At 40.4% G+C, this 24,701-nt stretch overlaps 1 protein-coding gene across 2 annotated transcripts in view; it reads right to left on the bottom strand.

The window, feature by feature from the left end:
• The window catches only part of PRKD1 (protein kinase D1), a 313,480-nt gene that overhangs the window by 46,915 nt on the left and 241,864 nt on the right, over nt 1–24,701 (bottom strand). The window contains exon 5 of one of the 2 annotated variants that reach the window (XM_034768761.1): nt 22,212–22,235. The exons of the other annotated variant lie outside the window; for it this stretch is intronic. Within the exon in view, the coding sequence (XP_034624652.1) occupies nt 22,212–22,235 (24 nt within the window). The remainder of the gene's footprint in view (nt 1–22,211; nt 22,236–24,701) is intronic. 2 annotated transcript variants of the gene reach the window in all.

Genomic DNA, 24,701 nt, shown 5'->3' with positions numbered 1-24,701 from the left:
GGGGGGGGGGGGGGGGGGGGGGGGGGGGGGAGCGGCACTATATGTGAAAGAAAATGTACAATCAAATGAAGTAAAAATCTTAAGCAAATCCACATGTTCCATAGAATCTCTATGGATAGAAATTTCACGCTCTAATCAGAATATAACATTAGGGATCTATTATCGACCACTTGACCAGGACGGTGATAGTGATGATGAATTGCTAAGGGAAATTAGAGAGGCTATCAAAATTAAGAACTCAATAATAGTGGGGGGTTTCAATTATCCCCATATTGACTGGGAACATTTCACTTCAGGACGAAATGCAGAGATAAAATTTCTCGATACTTTAAATGACTGCTTCATGGAGCAGCTGGTACGGGAACCCACAAGGGGAGAGGCAACTCTAGATTTAGTCCTGAGTGGAGCGCAGGAGCTGGTCCAAGAGGTAACTATAGCAGGACTGCTTGGAAATAGTGTCCATAATACAATAGCATTCAACATCCCTGTGGTGGGAAGAATATCTCAACAGCCCAACACTGTGGCATTTAATTTCAAAAGGGGGAACTATGCAAAAATGAGGGGGTTAGTTAAACAGAAGTTAAAAGGTACAGTGACTAAAGTGAAATCCCTGACAGCTGCATGGGCGCTTTTTAAAGACACCATAATAGAGGCCCAACTTCAATGTATACCCCAAATTAAGAAACACAGTAAAAGAGCTAAAAGAGCCACCATGGCTTAACAACCATGTAAAAGAAGCAGTGAGAGATAAAAAAGACTTCCTTTAAAGAGTGGAAGTCAAATCCTACTGAGGCAAATAGAAAGGAGCATAAACGCTGCCAAATTAAGTGCAAGAATGTAATAAGAAAAGCCAAAGAGGAGTTTGAAGAACGGCTAGCCAAAAACTCAAAGATAATAACAAAATATTTTTTAAGTACATCAGAAGCAGGAAGCCTGCTAAACAACCAGTGGGGCCCCTTGATGATCGAGATACAAAAGGAGCGCTTAAAGACGATAAAGTAATTGTGGAGAAACTAAATGGATTCTTTGCTTCAGTCTTCACGGCTGAGGATGTTAGGGAGATTCCCAAACCTGAGCTGGCTTTTGTAGGTGACAAATCTGAGGAACTGTCATGGATTGAAGTGTCACGAGAGGAGGTTTTGGAGTTAATTGATAAACTTAATATTAACAAGTCACTGGGACCAGATGGCATTCACCCAAGAGTTCTGAAAGAACTCAAATGTGAAGTTTCGGAACTGTTAACTAAGGTTTGTAACCTGTCCTTTAAATCAGCTTCTGTACCCAATGACTGGAAGTTAGCTAATGTAACGCCAATATTTAAAAAGGGCTCTAGAGGTGATCCCGGCAATTACAGACTGGTAAGTCTAATAAATTAAATAAATAATAAATAAATAAATTAATGGAGATATCCCATCTCCTAGAACTGGAAGGGACCTTGAAAGGTCATCGAGTCCAGCCCCCTGCCTTCATTAGCAGGACCAAGTACTGATTTTGCCCCAGATCCCTAAGTGGCCTCCTCAAGGATTGAACTCACAACCCTGGGTTTAGTAGGCTAATGCTCAAACCACTGAGCTATCCCTCCCCCCGAGCAATCAGGCAACGTCTGTACCAGGCAAATTAGTCGAAACAATAGTTAAGAATAAAATTGTCCAACACATAGAAAAACATAAACTGTTGAGCAATAGTCAACATGGTTTCTGTAAAGGGAAATCGTGTCTTACTAATCTATTAGAATTCTTTGAAGGGGTCAACAAACATGTGGACAAGGGGGATCCAGTGGACATAGTGTACTTAGATTTCCAGAAAGCCTTTGACAAGGTCCCTCACCAAAGGCTCTTATGTAAATTAAGCTGCCATGGGATAAAAGGGAAGGTCCTTTCATGGATTGAGAACTGGTTAAAAGACAGGGAACAAAGGGTAGGAATTAATGGTAAATTCTCAGAATGGAGAGGGGTAACTAGTGGTGTTCCCCAAGGGTCAGTCCTCGGGCCGATCCTATTCAACTTATTCATAAATGATCTGGAGAAAGGGGTAAACAGTGAGGTGGCAAAGTTTGCAGATGATACTAAACTGCTCAAGATAGTTAAGACCAAAGCAGACTGTGAAGAACTTCTAAAAGATCTCACAAAACTAAGTGATTGGGCAACAAAATGGCAAATGAAATTTAATGTGGATAAATGTAAAGTAATGCACATTGGTAAAAGTAACCCCAACTATACATACAATATGATGGGGGCTAATTTAGCTACAACAAGTCAGGAAAAAGATCTTGGAGTCATCGTGGATAATTCTCTGAAAATGTCCACGCAGTGTGCAGAGGCGGTCAAAAAAGCAAACAGGATGTTAGGAATCATTAAAAAGGGGATAGAGAATAAGACTGAGAATATATTATTGCTCTTATATAAATTGATGGTACGCCCTCATCTCGAATACTGCGTACAGATGTGGTCTCCTCATCTTAAAAAAGATACACTGGCACTAGAAAAGGTTCAAGGGCAACTAAAATGATTAAAGGTTTGGAACGAGTCCCATATGAGGAGAGATTAAAGAGGCTAGGACTCTTCAGCTTGGAAAAGAGGAGACTAAGGGGGGATATGATAGAGATATATAAAATCATGAGTGATGTGGAAAAAGTGGATAAGGAAAAGTTATTTACTTATTCCCATAATACAAGAACTAGGGGTCATCAAATGAAATTAATAGGCAGCAGGTTTAAAACAAATAAAAGGAAGTTCTTCTTCACGCAGCGCACAGTCAACTTGTGGAACTCCTTACCTGAGGAGGTTGTGAAGGCTAGAACTATAACAGAGTTTAAAAGAGAACTGGATAAATTCATGGTGGTTAAGTCCATTAATGGCTATTAGCCAGGATGGGTAAGGAATGGTGTCCCTAGCCTCTGTCTGTCAGAGGGTGGAGATGGATGGCAGGAGAGAGATCACTTGATCATTGCCTGTTAGGTTCACTCCCTCTGGGGCACCTGGCATTGGCCACTGTCGATAGACAGGTTACTGGGCTAGATGGACCTTTGGTCTGACCCGGTACGGCCGTTCTTATGTCCTTATGTTAACCCTTTCCTTCATGAGCTTTAGGAATGCACACAAGGAAGCAGTTCTACATATAAAAAACAGGTGACAGTTTAGAGTTACATTTATTTATTCTTTTCAGTCAAAAGTGTGACTCACTTAACATTTCCCACAAAGTCTCATGTTACAAAAAAAATATATGGAGAGAACATACAAGCTGTAATTTTAGAGACCAGAGGTCAGAATTGTGACGCCCGCAGACCAGGTGACAGCTTCAGCAAAGGCCCCTAGATCTCAAATGAACACTGATAAATACATAGCTGGAAACTCCCTGGCTCATCTGTGTGTTAGTATTGTTAAAATAGGTACTAGAATTATAAGAATGTGTTTAGTGTTTAGACTTTATGAAGTGATTGTAAATTGCTGCATGCATTAATCTCACTTATTGTATTTGTACCTTATGTTACAAGGTACTATTGAAGTGTTTGTTCTGTAACTCAAGTATCAGAGGGGTAGCCGTGTTAGTCTGAATCTGTAAAAAGCAACAGAGGGTCCTGTGGCACTTTTAAGTCTAACAGAAGTATTGGAGCATAAGCTTTCGTGGGTGAATGCCCACTTCATCAGACGCAAGTAATGGAAATTTCCAGAGTCAGGTATAAATCAGTCTGGAGATAACGAGGTTAGTTCAATCAGGGAGGGTGAGGTGCTCTGCTAGCAGTTGAGGTGTGAACACCAAGGGAGGAGAAACTGACAACCTGCCAACCTTAAACATATTCTCACCAGCAACCACGCACCGCACCATAACAACTCTAACTCAGGAACCAACCCATGCAACAAACCTTGATGCCAACTCTGCCCACATATCTACACCAGCAACACCATCACAAGACCTAACCAGATCAGCTACAACATCACCGGCTCATTCACCTGCACGTCCACTAATGTTATATATGCCATCATGTGCCAGCAATGCCCCTCTGCTATGTACATTGGCCAAACTGGACAGTCACTACGCAAGAGGATAAATGGACACAAGTCAGATATCAGGAATGGCAATATACAAAAACCTGTAGGAGAACACTTCAACCTCCCTGGCCACACAATAGCAGATGTAAAGGTAGCCATCTTACAGCAAAAAAACTTCAGGACCAGACTCCAAAGAGAAACTGCTGAGCTCCAGTTCATTTGCAAATTTGACACCATCAGATCAGGATTAAACAAAGACTGAATGGCTATCCAACTACAGAAGCAGTTTCTCCTCCCTTGGCGTTCACACCTCAACTGCTAGCAGAGCAGCTCACCCTCCCTGATTGAACTAACCTCGTTATCTCCAGACTGATTTATACCTGCCTCTGGAAATTTCCATTACTTGCGTCTGATGAAGTGGGCATTCACCCACTCCAATACTTCTGTTAGTCTTAAAGGTGCCACAGGACCCTCTGTTGCTTTGTTCTGTAACTGTAAATCAATAGACAGGAGAGAAGCATTAACAAGTGTGAAATACTAGTCTCCAACAGAAGGTGTTATCTCCAACAAAGAGCCCTGCGCAGATTAAAAAAATGTGGATCTGCATCCGATTCGCATCCACCAGTATACACCCGCGATCCACTAGCTGTCTTTTACCTGTATCCGCATCCGCACCAGCAAGCTGTCACACAATGGCCAGCGATGGGGGTGGGGAGAAGGGAGCGAGTTGTGGGGTGGAGTCTTGCAGGGAGGACACAGCGCGAGGGTGTGGATTGGGGGTGAGGGACAGCATGGGGGTAGGGTATCAAGGAGACGGTGCGGGGGGGACGACTGGGAGGAAGGGGCATCACATCATGTGCTACTCACAAGGGCTCATGAGCTCCAATTCCCGTCACTGGGGGCGGGCCCTGCTGCCTAGGAGCTGGCGGGCCAAGCCTGGGACTGGGAGTGCAGCCAGCGTTGCTGTGTCATGGTGGGGATGCCTGAGGGGCGTGAGCTGCTGGACAGGAAGTGGAACGGTGAGTGGGTGCTGGAAAATCCAAATTCTGACCTGCCACCCAGTCCCAGGCACTGCTGGTGAATAGAGCCCTGCGCAGTTGTATCTACATCCGATCCACTATCCGCAAAAATGGTCTGCAGATATCCGCATCTGCATCCACGGATGCGGATATGCACAGATCTGAAGCGGATATGCATGGATTTGCAGGGTTCTACCCATCAACATTAGACTTTGCTGATTGCTCTCCCTCCACAATGAAGAGGAGATCTGGCTGCTCAGAGAATAGGATAAAAACCTCTAACAAGAAGAAACTCTAAGCTGCTTGGACGCTCAAGGGTAAGGCTTTCCAGGCATAAGCAAAAGATTCCCAATGTTAGCCTGGGTTGCGCTACGGGACATATAGAGCAAGGGTGGCAAAACTGTGGCTTGTGAGCCACCTGTAGCTCTTTTACAGTTAGTGTGGCTCCTGGAGCCCCCCATGTTTCTCCCCCATTCTCCACCTACCAGACTGGCGGTGGCAGGGAGAGCTCGGGAACTCTGCCTTGCAGCAGGGTGGTGGAGTAGGGGCTTCTGCCCAGCGGGGTGTGCCTGCCAGGGCTTGGGGCTTCAGCAAGAGTAGGGCTGAAGCCCCGAGCCCCGCAAATGCCTCCTCTGGGGCAGAAGCTCCAAACCCCAGCAGGCACGCACTGGCTCTCAAACATCTAAAGATTGTCATATGCAACTCAGAGGGTTGTTAAGTTTGGCCACTCCGATACAGAGCTTGCTTATTATAAAAGCTTCTATTACCTTTTGAAACTTAAGACTGCAACTTATTTTTGTACATATGTTTACCTTTTTAAACCTTGTAAAATAACTCCCTTATTTTCTTTTCCTAATTGTTTTGCTATGAGATCTAAAGTGCAATTGACCTGCGGTAAGTGACTGGTCCTTTGGGACTGGGAGTAACCTGAATATTGTTGTGATTTTTGGTGTAAGAGACCATCAACCCAAGAAGACTGTCTGTGACTCCATGTTAGGCTGTTATAGTGCTTGAGGAGTTTATACTTGGTACTTGGTTGGTCAAATCAAAGCATAGATATCACAGTCAATTTGGGGTTTGTGCCCTGAGGCTGCTACTCACCATCTCGAGCCACTGTAGGACAGCTTGACAAGAATATTAAAGGGCAAATGGAGAAAATTAAAATATTTTTGGTTTCTTTACCAGAATTCACATTTCCAGTGAACAAACACATTTTGTTCTGTCAATCAGATACTTAAAAAGCCCACAGCTTTTAAATTTTAAGAGCCTTTTTTAAATTTGTACATTTAAAAATGTGCTTTTTGTCAACCAGTCTCTTCAGCTGTATTTCTGCAAGGACATTTAGTAATGTGTGGACGGTATGTGAAACTCCCTATGACTGAAACAAAGTGAAAACATTTCTTCAGCCAACACCTCCCATTTTGGTTAATAGATCCATTTTCCAAGAAATTTTGTAGGTTTCTCTTAAAATATTTGCGCTTAATGGGTCTGTAAAAAACACGGGGCTAAGCAACAGCTTACAGCTAGAACACAGAGTTAATGGGATTGTGTCAACTTAAGTGAAGTCATGATGAACTCTCACTTTTTTACAAGCCCAATTATGAAATGCAGGCCCTCCCCCCTCCACCGCCACAGTGAGCCCTTTGGCAGGGGAATCAGTCTGGTTCTGCAGCACAAGCAAATGTGTGCACATGTGTGTGCACATGCTGTGAATGGCAAAGAGCCCCGCTCCACACAAGTTCTCTACGTGGCAGCATTCAGGAGGAATGGGCAAGTCAGAGGAAGGGCTAGAGATTTTGCTGCTACATGGATCCCCTTGCCTTCACCTCTCCCTTGGGTGGTATAAAGGGCAAGCAGAGGATATTTTAGCCATTATGCCTCAATAACATCCATGGGACAATGCTGTGTCCTGGAAAAGGATACATTCCTCCCAGGCATCTGCCCATTCCCAGGGCCAGATACTGAGCTCCGGATTTGCCCTTTTGCGCACACAGGACACAATCAATGATACATGTGCCACACTGCGTTTTAATCTAAGCACTTTCTACTTTTGAAGAAACTAATCCTTGAAAGGGTTGCCTTATTTCTAACTATCATCTGTGGAGCATTTTTCACAATGTCCTACTGTCTGACTTGGTCTTGAAAGGTGGACATTTTTTGGATCCTTTCACATGCAGTGACATGGTTGGGTTTTTATTAATTATTATTATTATTTAAATTGGAAGGGACAGATGGAAAGATTTAAGTGTGGTGGAAGGGGAGTAGCAACATTCAGAAACATTCAGTTTGCTTTCATTTCATTATATTATTGGCACAAACTAGAGTTTCAATTTACAAGTCTTGTCACTAGAACTACATACTGAAAGCCTTATTCTATTCTTTTGAATTTGCCTACCATATGCTTATCCTATTGTTGCCTAGCTTTGTTATGTCCCTCTGGAGTCCCTCATAACCCCGTCTAGTCTTGATTAAGCTAAATAAACCTTGTATCATCTGTACATTTTGCCATCTCAATCTTCACCTCCCTTTTTCAAAACAATTTATATAATACACAACACAGATGCCAGATGCCTTCAGACACCCAAATATTAACTAGTTTAAAAATAACCATTTATTCCTAATTCTGGTTTTCTCTACTAGAAACTTTAGAACTTCTAATCTGACACAGTTTTATCTTTTGCCCTGTGATTCAGTTTCTTGAACAGCCTCTTGTGAGGGACTATGGCAAAGGAGTTTTGAAAGTCCAAATATGTTACATCTAGTTATCTTTTTACTCAGTTTTTTAAAAACATGCTCAAAGAATTCTAGCAGATTGCGCTTGCACAGTATTCCTTTAATGGAAGCTATGCTGACTCACATTAAAGTAAAGGGGTGAACCTCCAAGAAATAGTTGAATTTTGTTGGGACTAAATTGCATAATTTTAATGAGAACGAAGAGGAACAAATTCTACCACCAAGAGACATCCATTACATTTTTAAAAACAAAGAACTGGGTCCAATGGATCTTTCAAACAATTAAGATCCATCAACTTTTTTTTCTCCATTTTTTGATCATCTCAAATTTCTCTTTCAGCTTTGACGAGGTAGGGAAGCAGCTTTCCTTAGTATATTCCTCTAGCTGTCTAAGGGGCTGGGAATTGAGGGTGAGCCAGCACTTATGGGGATCTGACCACTTTGAGGAGTTGCTGGTAGGTGAGAGGGAGAATCAAGGTCACTTTGGGGTTTTTGAAGTGGGCCCAGGAGATATGCTGGGCTAGAAGGAAGGATCCCTTCTGAGGGGATGCGGCTACCAGTGATGCTACAAAAATACTCATGGTCTCCTCCTTTCTATCAGGGATTTTTAAATGTTTTTAAATATGCCTTCAGAAGAGCCTGTTTCTATAGCTGGAGCTGATTCTTTTCTCTGACACAATTTCAAGTCTCCTGAAGGAAAGGAAGGGGAACTATTTTTGATAGAGTGGTAACATCTTATGTCTTCTAGAAACCATTGTCAAAGCTAGAATCCTATCCAGTGGGCACCTACTTCTTTAGTTGATGTGTTTAGTTTGGTAGAGATATAATTTATTTTCCCCTGGTAGTCAGCCAGATTATTGACTCAGCAAGTCTGGAAGCTTCCCAGGAAATGATTGCTTAACTAGATTACATTATGGAAACTAGAAAAGCCAGCACTGCTCCAAACACTAAATAGTCCAGTATAACAATTTCCCAGCAAGGTAGCATACTTTTAACAGGGCAAAATATTGTATTTCAAGTGTCTTTTGTAAATACAAAGAAGAATGTGCAGTTATTTAACTATATGGATGTTAAACTGAGACAGTGAAATTGATCCAACAAAGAGACTTGAAAAATCACGAGCCAGATCATGACTTAAAAGTCAGGAGATTTAAAACCAACCAACCAACCAACACAACTTGTTTACACTTTTGAAAATTCAACTCTCTAATGGTGAGAGGCAGTTCTACTCTTTCTGTCCTGAATGTAAAGAGGGACACGCCATAGATCACTTATTTCTACCCTCTGCCCCAGGCATTCTGTCCCCTCACTACTCTTCCTACATGTTGAAAAGCGGGCTTGGCAGGCCTGTTTGCTCTTGCTTAGTTGCCTCCAGTCTGTGCAATTTATGAGCTTCACTAAAGTAGCTGAAATGCATCAGTTAGTTTATGTCAGACACAGGTGATGCGGCCACTACACTGAAACATGCCGATTGTGCAGGAAGGAGGCAGCTGGGCCTGTAAGAAGCTGCTAACCCAAGGGAGGAAGATCCACGAGAAGAGGGAGATAGGGTTGCCAACTGTCTAATTGCACAAACCCAAACTCCCTTGCCCTGCACGCTTCCTCGTGGCCCCGCCCCTTCTTCAAGGCCCTGTCCCCGCTCACTCCATCCCTGCTCCCTGCATCACTCATTCTCCCCCACCCTCAGTCACTTTTCCTGGGCTGGGACGGGGGTTTGGGTGCAGAAGGGGCTGCAGGCTCTGGGAGGGAGTTTAGGTGTGGGAGGAGGCTTAGGGCTGGGGCAGGCGGTTTTGTTGTGGGGGGGGGGGGCGAGGGGTGCAGGCTCCAGCCAGACAGTGCTTACCTTGAGCAGCTCCTGGAAGCGACCGTCATGTCTGGCTCCTAGGCTCAAGGGCGGCCAGGCGGCTCTGCGCACTGCCCATGCCTGCAGGCAATGTCCCTGTCCAATGGGAGCTGCAGAGTTGGCACTCGGGCAGCGTGCAGAGACCCCCTAGCGCGCCCCTGTGCCTAGGAGCCAGAGGGAGGTGCCGGTCCTTTCCAGGAGCCACGCGGAGACAGAGCAGTTAGGGAACCTGCCTTAGTGCCGCTGTGCTGCCGGACTTTTAGCAGCCTATTCAAATCTCCCAGATTTGTTTCAGTAGCCTCGGGGAGTTCGAGACCGATTCTGGGAGACTCACAGCCAATCTGGGAGGGTTGGCAATCCTGGAGGGAGATGGTATTACTCCCAAGATTCCTTTTTTGCCTGCTCTCTTCCCTGAGATTCTTATCCTGTCCGAAACCCCTTCACTGCCACATAAAACTAGCAAAGTGGAGTCGACAGTTGCTCTCTCTGGGCGAGGATGACCTCTATCCCACACTCCCCAGACACTTAAAGGAATGGAACTTTAGGAAAGGACAAAAAAGACAACTTTGGAGCAGAATAAGCTGGCTCAATGAGTGGAAAACTGGCCTCTTGGGGCCAAACACAGAAACTACACCCTAAAACAACAGATCAGACTAGCCTAAAATTTGCAAAAAGCACTAGCTGCTTGAGTAATTGTAAGAGGCTTTAAAAAAATATTCCTAAAAATATACTCTGGAATTCTTGATAAATGTCACATGAGTTGACAAGCTTCTATTAGAAGAAAAATTGTTTGATTTCAATATCTGTCTGTTTGTGCCATGTTAATAATAAATTAAACACAAAGGACCAAATTCTCCTCCTATTTACATTTATACAAGCATGGTGAAGTCAACTATGTCACCAGAAATAATTTCATGCTACACATTTACACTATTCCATTAATAAGTTTTTCAAAACCATCCACAGAGACTCCATTGCTTTGGGGCTTTTTGCTACCTTTGGAGGACAAAATTTAAGCAAATGTGTGAAATATAAAATGTATATGAAATTATTCCTGTGCACTATATTGATGTTGTGTGTCAGCAAAAAGCATCCAATAAGACCACAAAACTAAGTAAGTTCAGTTTATTACCTGTATCTCTACATTGCTCTGTACATTTTTTTTTAAATCTGCAGTGTGTTGGTTTGTAATTTGTGCAGTAAAGAACAACAATCTAAAAGAAAAAGAACCACCCATGTGACATTTCATTTCCAGTGTTCAGGAATACCTGTTGCAATAGTTCATATACAGAACTAATACTAGCCTTAGTATATGAGTATCTGACAGAAAGTTGGTATCAAGTGAGGTTATATATATGGCCACAGAAACTACCTGAGTTTTCATGCAACCGGTGTTGGTTTTCTTTAGTATACATATCTCATCTGAAGGGCTGTGATTACTTTGAACTCAAGGAAACCAGTGAAAGATATTGAAATATTGTGCAGTCACCTGACTGAAAACAGAATTATTTTACACATAATTGTTACCTCTCCATGTTTTAGCTCCTTTCTCTTTAAGTCTAGAGCAGGGGTCGCAAACTCAATTTACCCTAGGGCCAGTGCCACTGCTCAAATCCTCCCAGCGGGCCAACAATGTCACTGAAGATTGTGTTCAGAAAAGAAAACATTTATATTTTTTATTTTGAACTTCTTAGAAATAATAAAACTGTCATACAACTTTATACAATTTTTTGCCTGCCAGAGAGTTTTTTAGGGTTTGCCAGACACCTGGCAACGTTTCAGTTCTGTCAGTTTGTTGATGTTTGGCCTGAGTGATTGAGCAGTTCAAACCTTCAGGATTGCAGCCAGGTGTGCATCAGATAGTTGTGTTCGGTATTTTGACTTTTTTATATTCACTGTGGAAAAAAGTGATGCTGCCTCCATGGCTGACTCTGTCTGGCAACTAGTGATGGTGTCCCTGTCCCTCTCCCCCAGCCAATGGGAGCTGTGGGGGGCGGAGGCGCCTGCAGCAGACATTGCCGGCAGCATGGCTGCATGCGTCTGTCCTCCACGGGCCGCAGTGGGGAGGTTCTTGGGCCACAGATGGCCCGCGAGCTGGGACTTTGAGACCCCTGGACTAAAGTATGATTTAATCATGCAAGCACTAAAACAAGGATAGCTAATGTTTTCAAAATACTTAAATGAGCATATCAAAGAAGTTTTGTCAGTACAGTCTTTTAGCATGAAACCATCCACACATGGAAATTATGTATCCTGCACTCCCTGCTCAGACATCAATGTCAGTAAACACTGCTTTGAATGCCGTCTGTAGCCTGCCTCATTTTGTGAAGTAATAAGAAACAATTACTGGCTTTCAACAGCATTTATGAAACTTTACAAACTTTACAGGCAGAGTTGGGGATTTCCCAGCACTAAAGCAAAGAGCATGCTGGGGACTGCAGATACCAACGGGCTCATACAGACACCTATTTGTTTCTGCTCACTGCAGTCTGTGAATATTGTTGCAGGAATTTCTGGCTTGGTTTGAGTTTGTACCTCTATATTGTGCTTTGTAACTAATAAGGCCGCATTAAAAAAAACAGTGTGGTAGGTCAGTTGTGCACACTGTACTAAAATTATAAATGAACATAAAAATCATACGTCTGCTCCAAGCAGTATTAAAGGCTGACAAAGGGAAGTGATTAGCATATTGTCATATATAGGGCCTTCACTAAAAAGCAATTGTAGAGATAGGACAGGTTTTAGGGGTATTCCTTGTATTTAAAATAGGTAACACGAGTACAAGTGATAATACCTCTACCTAGAGGTAAGTGTACCCCCAACACCGTTTTTTCTTCAAAAAATTCAAACAAACCTCCCAGATACAAGAGCAATAGGTGCTATGTTTTATAAGGCAGGATTGAGCCTTATAAATGTATTCAACAGTTTAGCAAATTTAGTATGTACTTAAAAAAACCACGTGCACATTGGTGTGTGAGGAAAAACCCAGATCTGTAAGTGCTATTCTGTTTGTGAATCCAAAAGAAAACTGACAACCAGGACTCCATGGGTTCTATTTCTGGTTCTGTCACTGATGCACTGTACAGCCTTGGGTAAGTTACTTAATTCCTCTGTGCCTCAGTGGCCCCGTGTGATGAGGGCATTATGACACTTATTGCTAATAAAGTTCTTTAAGATCCTTAAATATGGATAAATAAAGTTAATAAAATATGCTATGAGGGACAATCTTGCATTAGATGACTTAATAAATCTTTTCCATCACTAACTTCTCTATGTTGATGATGCTTTAATTTGCAAAGTGTTATAATTAAATATTGGCTTGAAATCCTGGCCCCGGTAAAGTGAATGGAAAAACTCTTATTGACTTCAATGGGGCCAGGATTTCACCCTTGGTCTCCAAGTAAGGGACTGTGAAGATGTGAGTTATCATGCTCCATGCATCTACTTCAACCCCGTCTCTAAAAAGTGTCCAGCCAGATTCCCACTAAAGTCAAAAGGAATCTCTCCATTCACTTGAGTGGGAGTTGAGTCAGACCTATGGGGCAAGGTTTCAGTTCCACAAGCTGGAAAGAAAGAAGCTTTAGTCAACAATTCTTTTTGACAGTTGTGGTGATGAGGAACATAAAAACCTATACAGATTGAATTAACCAAGGGAGGATCAACCCCATGCAATAGTCTATATGCTCCAGAAGAAAAGATATCCTTTCATGTTATGATTCAATTACATAACACACTTGAATTACTGACTAATATTCCTTATAGGGAATTATAGATTTTTTTTTAACCCAGTTTTATTTGTGATCCTCTGGAAAAGTTTTTACTTGGCACATGGCCTCTATTATCATATTTCAGCAAGTGTGGAACTTAACTTTGATACAATTTTCTCTCTTCTCTCCTATTTATTCACTTGGGCTTTTAGCAAAGGTTGACTATGGAATCAATTTAATACAGTAACTCCTCGCTTAACATTGTAGTTATGTTCCTGAAAAATGCTACTTTAAACAAAATGATGTTAAGCGAATCCAATTTCCCCATAAGAATTAATGTAAACACACACACACTATACGTTTTAAACAAACAATTTAATACTGTACACAGCAATGATGATTGTGAAGCTTGGTTGGGTGGTGAAGTCAGAGGGTGGAAGAGAGAGGGATATTTCCCAGGGAATGCCTTACTGCTAAATGATGAACTAGCACTCATCTGAGCCCTCAAGGGTTCCTACATTGTTGTTAATGTAGCCTCACACTCTACAAGGGAGCACAAATTGAGGGAGGGGAGACAGCATGGCAGAGAGAGACAGAGACACACACCGTGGGTGTGAGAGAGACCCGCGCATTGTCCCTTTACGTACACTGACCTCACTCTAAATGCACCGCCTTTTTAAGTAGATCAGCAAGTTGAGACAGCAGCTGCTGCCAGCAAGCTCCCTCCGTCCTCGGCCCTGTCGTGTCCCCCCTCCAGATGGGGTAGAAGCAGGGGGGAGGTGGCCACCCTGACATTAGCACCCCCCCCCACACACACATACAGCAAGCAGGAGGCTCCTGGGAGCAGCTCCAAGGCAGAGGGCAGGAGCAGCACAGAGGAGTCGGGGGGAGGGACAGCTGAACTGCCCAGTAATTGATAGCCTGCTGGGTGGCTGCTGCACAGGGAACTTAGGGAGCTGATAGGGGGGCTGCCAGTCCACCCTGGTTCCAAGCCCCCACCAGCTAGTTCCAACGGGCTGCTCTTTCTGCAAGCAGTGAACAAAACAGGCGGCTGACAAATGATGTTATAAGAGAGCATTGCGCAACTTTAAACGAGCATTTTCTCTAATTGATCAGCAACATAACGAAACAACATTAAACAGGAGATAATGTACCTGATACATAGCGTAATATGTATCCTATACCTTAAAGGGGATAGATTTTATCATATTGGTCTTCTCTAACTTTACCTATGATGACTTTAATATAGTAACAAAAACTTTACCTATGATGACTTTAATATAGTAACAAAAACAGTCATATGAAGACATAAAATTTTAGTTTAAAAATTTTTTTGATTTAAAGTTATTTGTGATGACACCTTAAATGTTTTACAATTATTTAGTTTATATTTTAGGTGTTAGAGAATTTGTCTCATGTAGCAAATGTGAAACAGATTGAAATGAAGAACAGGAGTACTTGTGGCACCTTAGAGACTAACAAATTTATTAGAGCATAAGCTTTCGTGGACTACAGCCCACTTCTTCGGATGCATATAGAATGGAACATATATTGAGGAGATATATATACACACATACAGAGAGCATAAACAGGTGGGAGTTGTCTTACCAACTCTGAGAGGCCACCTGTTTATGCTCTCTGTATGTGTGTATATATATCTCCTCAATATATGTTCCATTCTATATGCATCCGAAGAAGTGGGCTGTAGTCCACGAAAGCTTATGCTCTAATAAATTTGTTAGTCTCTAAGGTGCCACAAGTACTCCTGTTCTTCTTTTTGCGGATACAGACTAACACGGCTGTTACTCTGAAACCTGTCAGATTGAAATGAAAAATTTACCCTCTAATTCAGTTTGAATCACCATGTTTATTAAATAAAATAATGATTTAGCATTAAAGATTGTCATTCATTAATGGGTGCTTTGCTTTTCATATTTTATTCAAGAGCAATACAAATACATCCCTTTCTAAGCTAAAATGTACCATACTATAATTGATATCACTAATGCGTAGATAAAGCAGCCTTGTATTACGGTATCTTATGGTATTTTGGCTTTATGAATTGAAAGTAATTAAATGAGTCATTTTATGGGAAGGCAGACAGTAAAATATTAGTTTTTTTTAATTTTAAAACCACAAAGCTTGTTTCAATTAAAAAATGACTCAGTACAAATTAGGGAAATAACAGAACATTGTAGCATTATATTATCACAGAGCTTGTGCCAAAACAATCTGTAGAGGAACTAAATGCTAGCTTCATACCGTGTCTCAATCTATTTTAATAATGTAAATGGTCATTAAACCTGAAAAGGTTCCCATATTTACCTTAAGATACACTATATTTTTCTATATTATCCCACCTACATGTCAACATTTTGTTACTTCTTTAAAGATAACAAGAATAGCCAGAGTAGTAAAACTAAATCCAGGAAGGTTTAGCTGGAACTGCATCGAGTTATGCATAGAGTCTTTAATGCCAAATCTCCCCAAAGTTCTCTCAGCCGGAGTTGAACATTTTAATTGAGACAATATGCAAAACAAGAAAACTTCTATGTGCAATTACTTTGCTTTCCTGTATCATGTTGCTATAATATTTTACAGTCATGTTAATTGGCTGATTCTCATTTATACATAACCACTATGGAAGCATAAGTGGCTTTAAAGTGTCACCCCTACTTTGGCTATGTCTGTACTACAATTATGGGGTTTGACTGCAGCTTGACCTAGCTTTAATCTAGCTGGGTCCCAGAGCAGTGAAGCTTTGGCAGCACACACATCAGCACAGGTTGTACAAACCTGCCCAAAACCCTGGGTAATTACTTGTGGGGACAGCCTGCACTGAAGCACATGTTGCCAGAACTTCACTGCTACAATGTAGACCTTCACTGCTACATTAAAGCTAGCCTGGTTATGTCTACTCAAGCTGCCATCACACCCCATGATTGCAGCACAGAGATATCGCACGAGGCCCTTTTGCACTACCAGAGCACTGTAAAATAGCCTTAGGGAAGGAGGGAGATTGCAATATTAACGCAAAAGTGATAGCAATAAAATGATTATAACTTATTTTATTAGGTTACTTGTTTGCCTCTGTGTTGAATATTAAGACATAGCTACAAGTATGTTATATCTAAAATGCTTGAAAATATAACAATACATATTATATTTAGCTAGTTATGTTACAAAATGTTAATGCTAATCAAAGAAATTCCAGAAGGTTTCTGCTTCTATCTCCTAAGAACAAGGAAATGTCAGGAAGATAAACCCTCCCTAGTCTTTTATGGCCCTTAAAAGTGACTCAGGAAAGCTGCATTTTAAACTTTACCATGCTTTAACTTTATATTATTTTCTTTGTGATATGTTTAAAAGATTAATTGGTTATTGAAATTCGAGCTTTGTGCAAAATATTTAATAGACGTTTAATTGCTATAACAAACAAACCGTAACTTTAAGGAGATTGTGTTAAGAAGATAAACCATGTAAAACATTAATGTCTTAGGAAAAGACCTAACTGTAAAAGGAAAGGTAGAATGTGTTGTCAGAACAATAAATCTAGGAGTAAAGTTAGCCCTGCCAACCCCACTTTTCAGAGAAACGCATTGCCTTGCATGTTTGAAATGTCAGGAAAAACATATGTAGTTTGAAATGTTGTAAAACTTTTGTGTACTTCTTAAATGGCACACACCTTTGTGAAATGCATACTCAAGAGGAAGCCAACCCCAGGAAAACCTCCCCAAGACTTCAACATGGATTGGTGAGACAAAATTAACTAAAACACTGCATGAAGGGATTAGATTTAAACTCTTGTAATGATTTTATTGGGATATGAAATTGCTGCTGCAACTTAAAAAACTAACAGTTTATTAATCACCAAATGGTTAGACAGGTATTCCTGGAAAGAAGACAGGGGCAAACACTAGTAAATAGAGAAATAATAGGATTTAATTGTATATAAGCTTCTTAATATTCATAATTGGCCTGTCTTAATACAACTCCTTGTATGGATTAGTCTAAGTAACTGATTTAAATATTTTCTTCAATTTCATAGGATTTAGTTAAGATAACTGACTTTGCCCAACAGTAAACTAGCTAGTTATTTATTTAAAAAAACAACAGGATCTTCCTGCCCTTAAACAAATTCTTTTGCCCAACAATAAACAGTTTTAAGTTTCTAATAAGGTACTAAGAATAGATTCACAATAATTTGGGAGAAATAATAGACCTTGGTCTCAAATTACCCAGAGACAAGTGCCTCACCAAAGGCAGGTTCACTCTCAAGGAAGTACAGTAATCTCTCTTAAAAGCTTTCCACAGAGAGACATACAAAACAGATCATAATGGAAGTAAGCAATTTATCATTTGTGTTCTGTCATTTGTGTTGTTTGTTTAATGTTTTCTTTTTCTTTCTTTAATAATAAATTAGCCATGGTTAATAATTGTAATTATTTTCCTTCGTCTCAATTATGGAATCCCCTAAGGTGTGTAAAAGAACCCCCTTGACCAAATAGTGGGAGAGACATCCCTGAGATGTCAATAAGAGAAACAATTTGTAAGAGTTGGCCTACCACTTCTTTCTATAAACACAATATTTTTAGTAATTTTAAAAATAAAATTACTTGACTTCCTACAATTTAAATATACCCCATTCTACCCAAGAGAATCAAGGCCTATTATAGGTAATGTATAGCATCTACACGGTGCACTTCCATTACTGTCTGCCCCTTACAGTAGTATGTAATAAAGAGCATGTCTTTGAAATGTGCTTTCTTTATCTTAACGTATTTCAATTTCTTTTAAGTGCAACCCTAACTCTGAATTTCCTGGGTTTGTCATGTCTGTTTGGGCAACAATTAGTGTGTTTGTTTATTTATTACTCTCAAGTTACTGATATAAACTCTCAACCCTTTCTGCCAGTTTAACAGTTTTATGTCTGGGAATTGCTTTAAAAATATTAAAAAATGAAATATAAATATGAAACAAGAGACCCAAAGAGACTGATACCATGTGATATCTATAATGAGTTGAAGAGATGTAGACTCAACCTTAAATCATATTTTAATGTTTAACTGTTAGAGCCAGATTCACTTTGTGCTTTGGTTGCTTTGTGCTGTCGTAGAGCAGTGCAGAGAGTACAGAAAGTACTGATGAATCTGTCTCTTACTTTGCAGTTGGCTTATTGGTTTAGTTGTTTTGGGATATAGGATATATATTTTACATTTTAATTATTATATTTTTTAAATATCTAGGCAAACTTATCAAGTAATCTTTTGGGATAAGAAATTCTGGAATTTGACTGAAATCCTCGCCCCACTGAAGTCAATAAGAGTTTTTCCATTCACTTTACCAGGATTTCAAGTACTGTACTGCAAATCTCTTTATTGTGAAAGTGCAACTTACAAATGTATATTTTTTGTTACATAACTACATTCAAAAAGAAAACAAAACAATGTAAAACTTCAGAGCTTATAAATCCACTCAGACCTACTTCTAAAATTCAGCATTTTAGAAACATCTCCAAAACCAACATTCTAATATGTACACTATTATCCTCTATTTTATATAACAATATACTTGAATTTGCAAATTCAAAGCTTGTTTAAGATACTGTTTTTACGAAGGAAATGGTTAGCTTAGTTTGTCTTCCCAAAAGTGAAATCTGTTTCAAAAGTATTTTAAAATGCTAAACATGCAGTATAATTATGGTCTGTGTATAAATCATGATTTCATGGAGGGCACAGGAATCGTGAAAATGCCCCCAAAACCATGAACTTTTAAATATTATTTTTAAAAGGAAAATGTCTACAATGCAGTCTTTAATATAAAAAATTACCTTAGCTAGTCAATTTCAAGTCAGAATGAAATTTACAAGTAAATTTAGTCAATTTTGTGACAGATATGGCAATTTCCTGTAATATCTTGGACCAACCTTACTGTAAGATTTAACTTAAGTATCTTAGGAGTTCGTTGTATTAAAAATGCAAATGTTTATGTATTATTGTGGGATTGTATACATCATCTCGTGGGGTGAAGGGAAGAGGCATGAGTAATGTAAACCCTGGGAAGTGTTATAAGCTTCAAAGGACTATTTGAAACAATGTGCCAGATAAGAATGAACTTTTAAAGTTAAGTGGGTTTCATAGGAAATCTCTAGGGCAAGGTGCATACAAATATATCTCCTCCAGTTATGCAAGAAATCAGCTTTTTGAAGCTCTGCCTTGAGAGGGGTCCTTGTCTGTTATCATCTGGTTCATGAAAACAAGATCAAAGGCCAAACCATATAAAGGAGTGACTGATAGATTCATAAGTGTTCTTGTGCTGAGCAAAAGCTGTTATGAACTTGTAACCACAGGAAAATCCCTGTGTGGGGCTTGAAGGACTGATTCCAACCAGAGTCTTTGCTGAAGTTGGGGGGTAAGCTTATTAGCATGAGTGTAGGTTCTTTTATTGTTTTAATGTTTTCTCTGTAATGCTTTCACCTTAAGAATAAACGTTTGGAAAGAGCTGTGTGGTAACTTATAACTGTGGGCAACTATGCTGTTTATAACCTCTGAAGAGAAAGCAAAGCAGGCCTGCTTAGGCAGTCTGACTTGCTGGGAACTCACAGTGTAGGCAGGGAACGGTCTAGCCTGGAAAAAACTCCAGTCCGGCGGGAGAGAGATGCGAGTCTCCACCCAAGAGAGGTGACAACTGAGGAGACGCAAGCCTGAGAGCAGGTGCCTTGGGTGGCGCTTACAGGAGGGAATACTGGTGCAGTTGCCCTGCAATATGACAAATTTCAAGGACTAAATGTTATTTGTAAAATTCATTCTGTCCTTGAAATTGACTAAATTTACTTGTAAAATTCTCTCCATGTGAACTCTGTGAAAGTTAATACTTTGCCATTTACACAATCATGAATTTTCCAAATAGATAAATCATGATTTATATAGACCACCAAGTATAATCCCTAATTGCTCGCATTTCAACTATTGCACACATCTATAATAAAGATGATGCTATGCATTACAAAAACATTTTCCTATGTATCCATTTGCATCGTACTACTTTGTGGGTGGATACTTTTGGGGTTAATTGGTTGTAGTGCTACAGAATTTAAAAAACCCAGATTTTTTTTTTCAGCCAGAGGGACATGGTTTCTAATAAACTGGACTACCAATCTTGATATAATCTTCAGCTGAGCATTTTAATACACTTCGTACACCTGTTGATCAATAATTCTTCCTTTCCTACCAACAATGAGGAAATTTTCAAAGCCTGATCTTCCTCCATGGGTGCATCTCAGACAGATGTTACAAAGGGAAAGATGCCAAATTTTCACCATTTCAAATACTTTGGCAGTGTACAACATTAAACAAACTTCAACATGGATTTTTCCTGCCTCCCAAGGTCTGTGAAGATCACTAATGAGAATGCTTGGTGAAGATCTTGTAGGTAAGCATTCTCAAAACTACGATACCCACACAAGGAAATAAGGAAACAAATCAACAGAGCCAGACTTGTACCCAGAAGCCTCCTGCTACAAGACAAGCCCAAGAAAGAAACCAACAGAACTCCACTGGCCATCACCTACAGTCCTCAGCTTAAATCTCTCCAACGCATCATCAGTGATCTACAACCCATCCTGGACAATGATCCCTCTCTTTCACAGACCTTGGGAGGCAGGCCAATCCTTGCTCACAGACAACCTGCCAACCTTAAGCATATCCTCACCAGCAACCACACACCACACCATAACAACTCTAACTCAAGAACCAATCCATGTAACAAACCTCAATGCCAACTCTGCCCACATATCTACACCAACACCATCATCACAGGACCTAAACAGATCAGCTACAACATCACCGGTTCATTCACCTGCACGTTCACCAATGTTATATATGCCCTCATGTGCCAGCAATGCCCCTCTGCTATGTACATTGGCCAAACTGGACAGTCACTATGTAAAAGAATAAATGGACACAAGTCAGATATCAGGAATGGCAATATACAAAAACCTGTAGGAGAACACTTCAACCTCCCTGGCCACACAATAGCAGATGTAAAGGTAGCCATCTTATAGCAAAAAAACTTCAGGACCAGACTCCAAAGAGAAACTGCTAAGCTTCAGTTCATTTGCAAATTTGACACCATCAGATCAGGATTAAACAAAGACTGTGAATAGCTAGCCAACTACAGAAGCAGTTTCTCCTCCCTTGGTGTTCACACTTCAACTGCTAGCAGAGGACCTCACCCTCCCTGACTAAACTAACCTCATTATCTCCAGACTGACATTATCGCCAGCATATTTATACCTGTCCCTGGAAATTTTCATTATATGCATCCGACGAAGAGGGCATTCACCCACAAAAGCTTATGCTCCAATACATCTGTTAGTCTTCAAGGTGCCACAGGATTCTCTGTTGCTTTTTACAGATATCTGAAAGTGAAGCTGGGTTTTCCTTACCGTACATCATCACTGGTAATAAAGATTCTACAGTCCAAATCATATGTTCATTTATGGTTGAATGACCTTATAAAGAATAAAGATGCCAATTTTACATCTCCTCTTTTCATAGCAGAATCAAATTTAAGAGTTAAAGGCTTTTTAGTTGTATGTTTAATTAGCTGTGTTTGTTTACTATAAATACAACAAAGAACAAGCAGTAAGCTTTGAACTTCCTAACTCTCGGTGGATGTGCATTTTGGAATCTGAATGTACTTCTTAATTGTGTGGCTGGTCATTCTCTCTCTCAAGGGCAAATCAAAACTTTGGAACTAAACACCTCTGAATTTTGAAGAACATGACATACAAATCTGAATTAACCCACGTGTGTCTTAAAACGAGTTCTAACATCAGGCTGTAAAATAAAAGATGCTGAACTTTTAACACATCTGTTCTTGATATTATGAGAGAGAATGTAGTAAATTTAGTACATACCTCATAGCCAGGGCTGAAAGGAGACTAAGACAGCAAGTTGGAAAGAGGAAAAAGCAGAACAAAGTAGGAAAAAAAAGAAAAGAAAACAATGTTACTTTTGAAGGAAGCATGAATATTTTATCATTTTACATTGAGGGGCTACTACGCAGTAGAACATAAAAATAAAAATTGATTAGGTGTTCAGATAGAATACTAGATTATGTAACCTACTCTTTGATCTTCACATTCTTAAAATGTCTGTTTGAATAAGAAGCATACTATTACTAAATTGAGAATGACAAATAAATCACTGTCAAAACTTTAGAATTCTGGAGCTAGATTTTTTAAAAACAGCCTTTAAATGTAGACCCATTATCAATTATGAGCACAAATGAAATAATTTAGATGCTTTACTGGCTGATTTATGTATGTAGATGATATGTATGCTCATAAAGTGGGAAGTTAAAGTTTTCTCAGATCAGTAAACAAATACATATACAGCACTATAAACAAGTTTCAAGTGTGGTGGGACAAGGATAATTAAAACATCCTTCTGGCATTCCATGATTATTGTCTCTCAAAGACTTCTATGTCAATTACTCATGTTGAAAGTAAAGAGATTTTTTTCCCCAACTGCCTGCCCTTCAAACCAAGGGCTTGTCTACACTGCCTTGTAGTTTGAACTACAAGGGCATGATAGCAGTGCACACCAAAGTGCTTGCTACATTGTAACTGCCCTGTGTGGACGCTGAGGACACAACCTAAAAGATTCACAGTTTGCGTTAATGTGGTCCTCTTCAAACAGGACTATATTAATGCAAACTAGGAACCCCCATGCATGCAGTGTCCACAAAGGGGAGTTACAGAGCAGCACTTTGGTGCGCATTGCTATTCATGCCCCTGTCGTCCGAACAGAGGGCAATGTAGACATAGCATAGTCTTAAGTGTCTCAAACTAAAGCTGGGTTCTTTTGGGTTCACACAGAAGTCAAACTTTGTTAACAATTCTGTTGATAGTACATTTCCAGGAATAGACTCTAACTTGCTCACTTTCAGCTGTGTTGGGTCTGCAGGGTAAACAGGAGTAAAAAGTAGTTAACATTTCTTTTAGTCACTAAACCAAGCAGAATTGATTCTGAATACACCCAAATCAATCATCTCAGTAAGAAAGCTGTCACACTCTTTTATGGAGACTAACAAAAGGAGAAAGAGATGGAGGGAAGGCTTATGAGAAATGTATTTGATTGAGTGTGTCTGCCCACTCACAACTGATTGACACAGCAGAATTAGAGGCAAGGTTGAATGTTCTGTGAAAATATGGCATCTTAATACAGCATCTTCACATTTTCTTTAAAACTGCAGTCATCATTTTGCATATACAAGTTTTATGCATGCATTTTTTATGCTTAAATCTGTGCACTCAAAAATGAGGCCTTTTATATCTGTATTAGACAGATATCTAGCTACCTGATTTTGTGTGTGTTCAAATTATTCATCTTATTATTTGTAGTGCCCCCAAATGTTCTATGCCCACAGAACAGAGCAAATAGAGAGAAAAAAAACATGGTGCTTGTCTTGCAGCATCTTACAATGACATATAAGATGCAACAAAACAAGAATAGTGAGGAAAGAAACAAGGGGGACAGAGTGGAAGGACAAAGGTTACATAGCAGTTAGAGCACATGGTTAGTGGTTCAACGGAATGTGATGATGATGATTGATGATGAATTTTAAGTTCTTTTGGAAAGGGACGATGTCTTCCTTTTGTATGTACAGCACCAAATGCAATTGGGCACTGTCCAAATTAGGACTAGATCCTTGCAACCTGTCTCCAAACCAACGGATCTGGGTCAGGTTGGATCGGAAAACCACCTAACCCTCTCAGGCTTGGGTCAGGTGAGGTTATCTCTGATCACTTCCTCCTGTCCATAGGATTGATGTAGCAGTGGATGTGTGCGCCTCGTCCTGCCGGCCAGCACCACCTTAAAGAAATCTGTGTGCACGTGAAGTGAGTGTGCTGACAAGTTGTAGTGCCTCTCACTTGATAGCAAGCACAGTGCAGCAAGGCAATGGTGGCCAGCAGGATCAGGGCACATAGCCACTGCTGCATCAACCCCATGGGCACAAGGCAGCCAGAGATGAATCATGTGCCTAGGCTTGCAGGAAACCCTCACCAAGCCGAGTGCTAAGGACGAGATGGCAGTGCTGACACAAGTTTGGGGGGAAGTGTCAGGTTTGGGACAGGATTGGTCTGAAAATGACTAGAACTCTCAGGTTGGGTTTAGGTTGGCCATGTTCGGTCTGACTCTGGATTGACCAAGGCAGATCTTTAGTTGGGGCATTCAACTGCTATCACAATATAAATTACAACAAAAAATTGGCTTTAAATGAACACTGCAGAAAAAGAGAGAGTCCAAAAGAGGGATTAGAATGATGAGAGCTAACAGTGTATATGTACAAAAAACAAGCATGGGGAAAACTATTCATGCAAAAACAGTGGGTACAATTTTAG

The sequence above is a fragment of the Trachemys scripta genome, chromosome 4 (genome assembly GCF_013100865.1).
Source record: "Trachemys scripta elegans isolate TJP31775 chromosome 4, CAS_Tse_1.0, whole genome shotgun sequence".
Taxonomy (NCBI): Eukaryota; Metazoa; Chordata; order Testudines; family Emydidae; genus Trachemys; species Trachemys scripta.
Note: the sequence above shows the minus strand (reverse complement) of the source record. Positions and strands in the feature narration are given on the sequence as shown.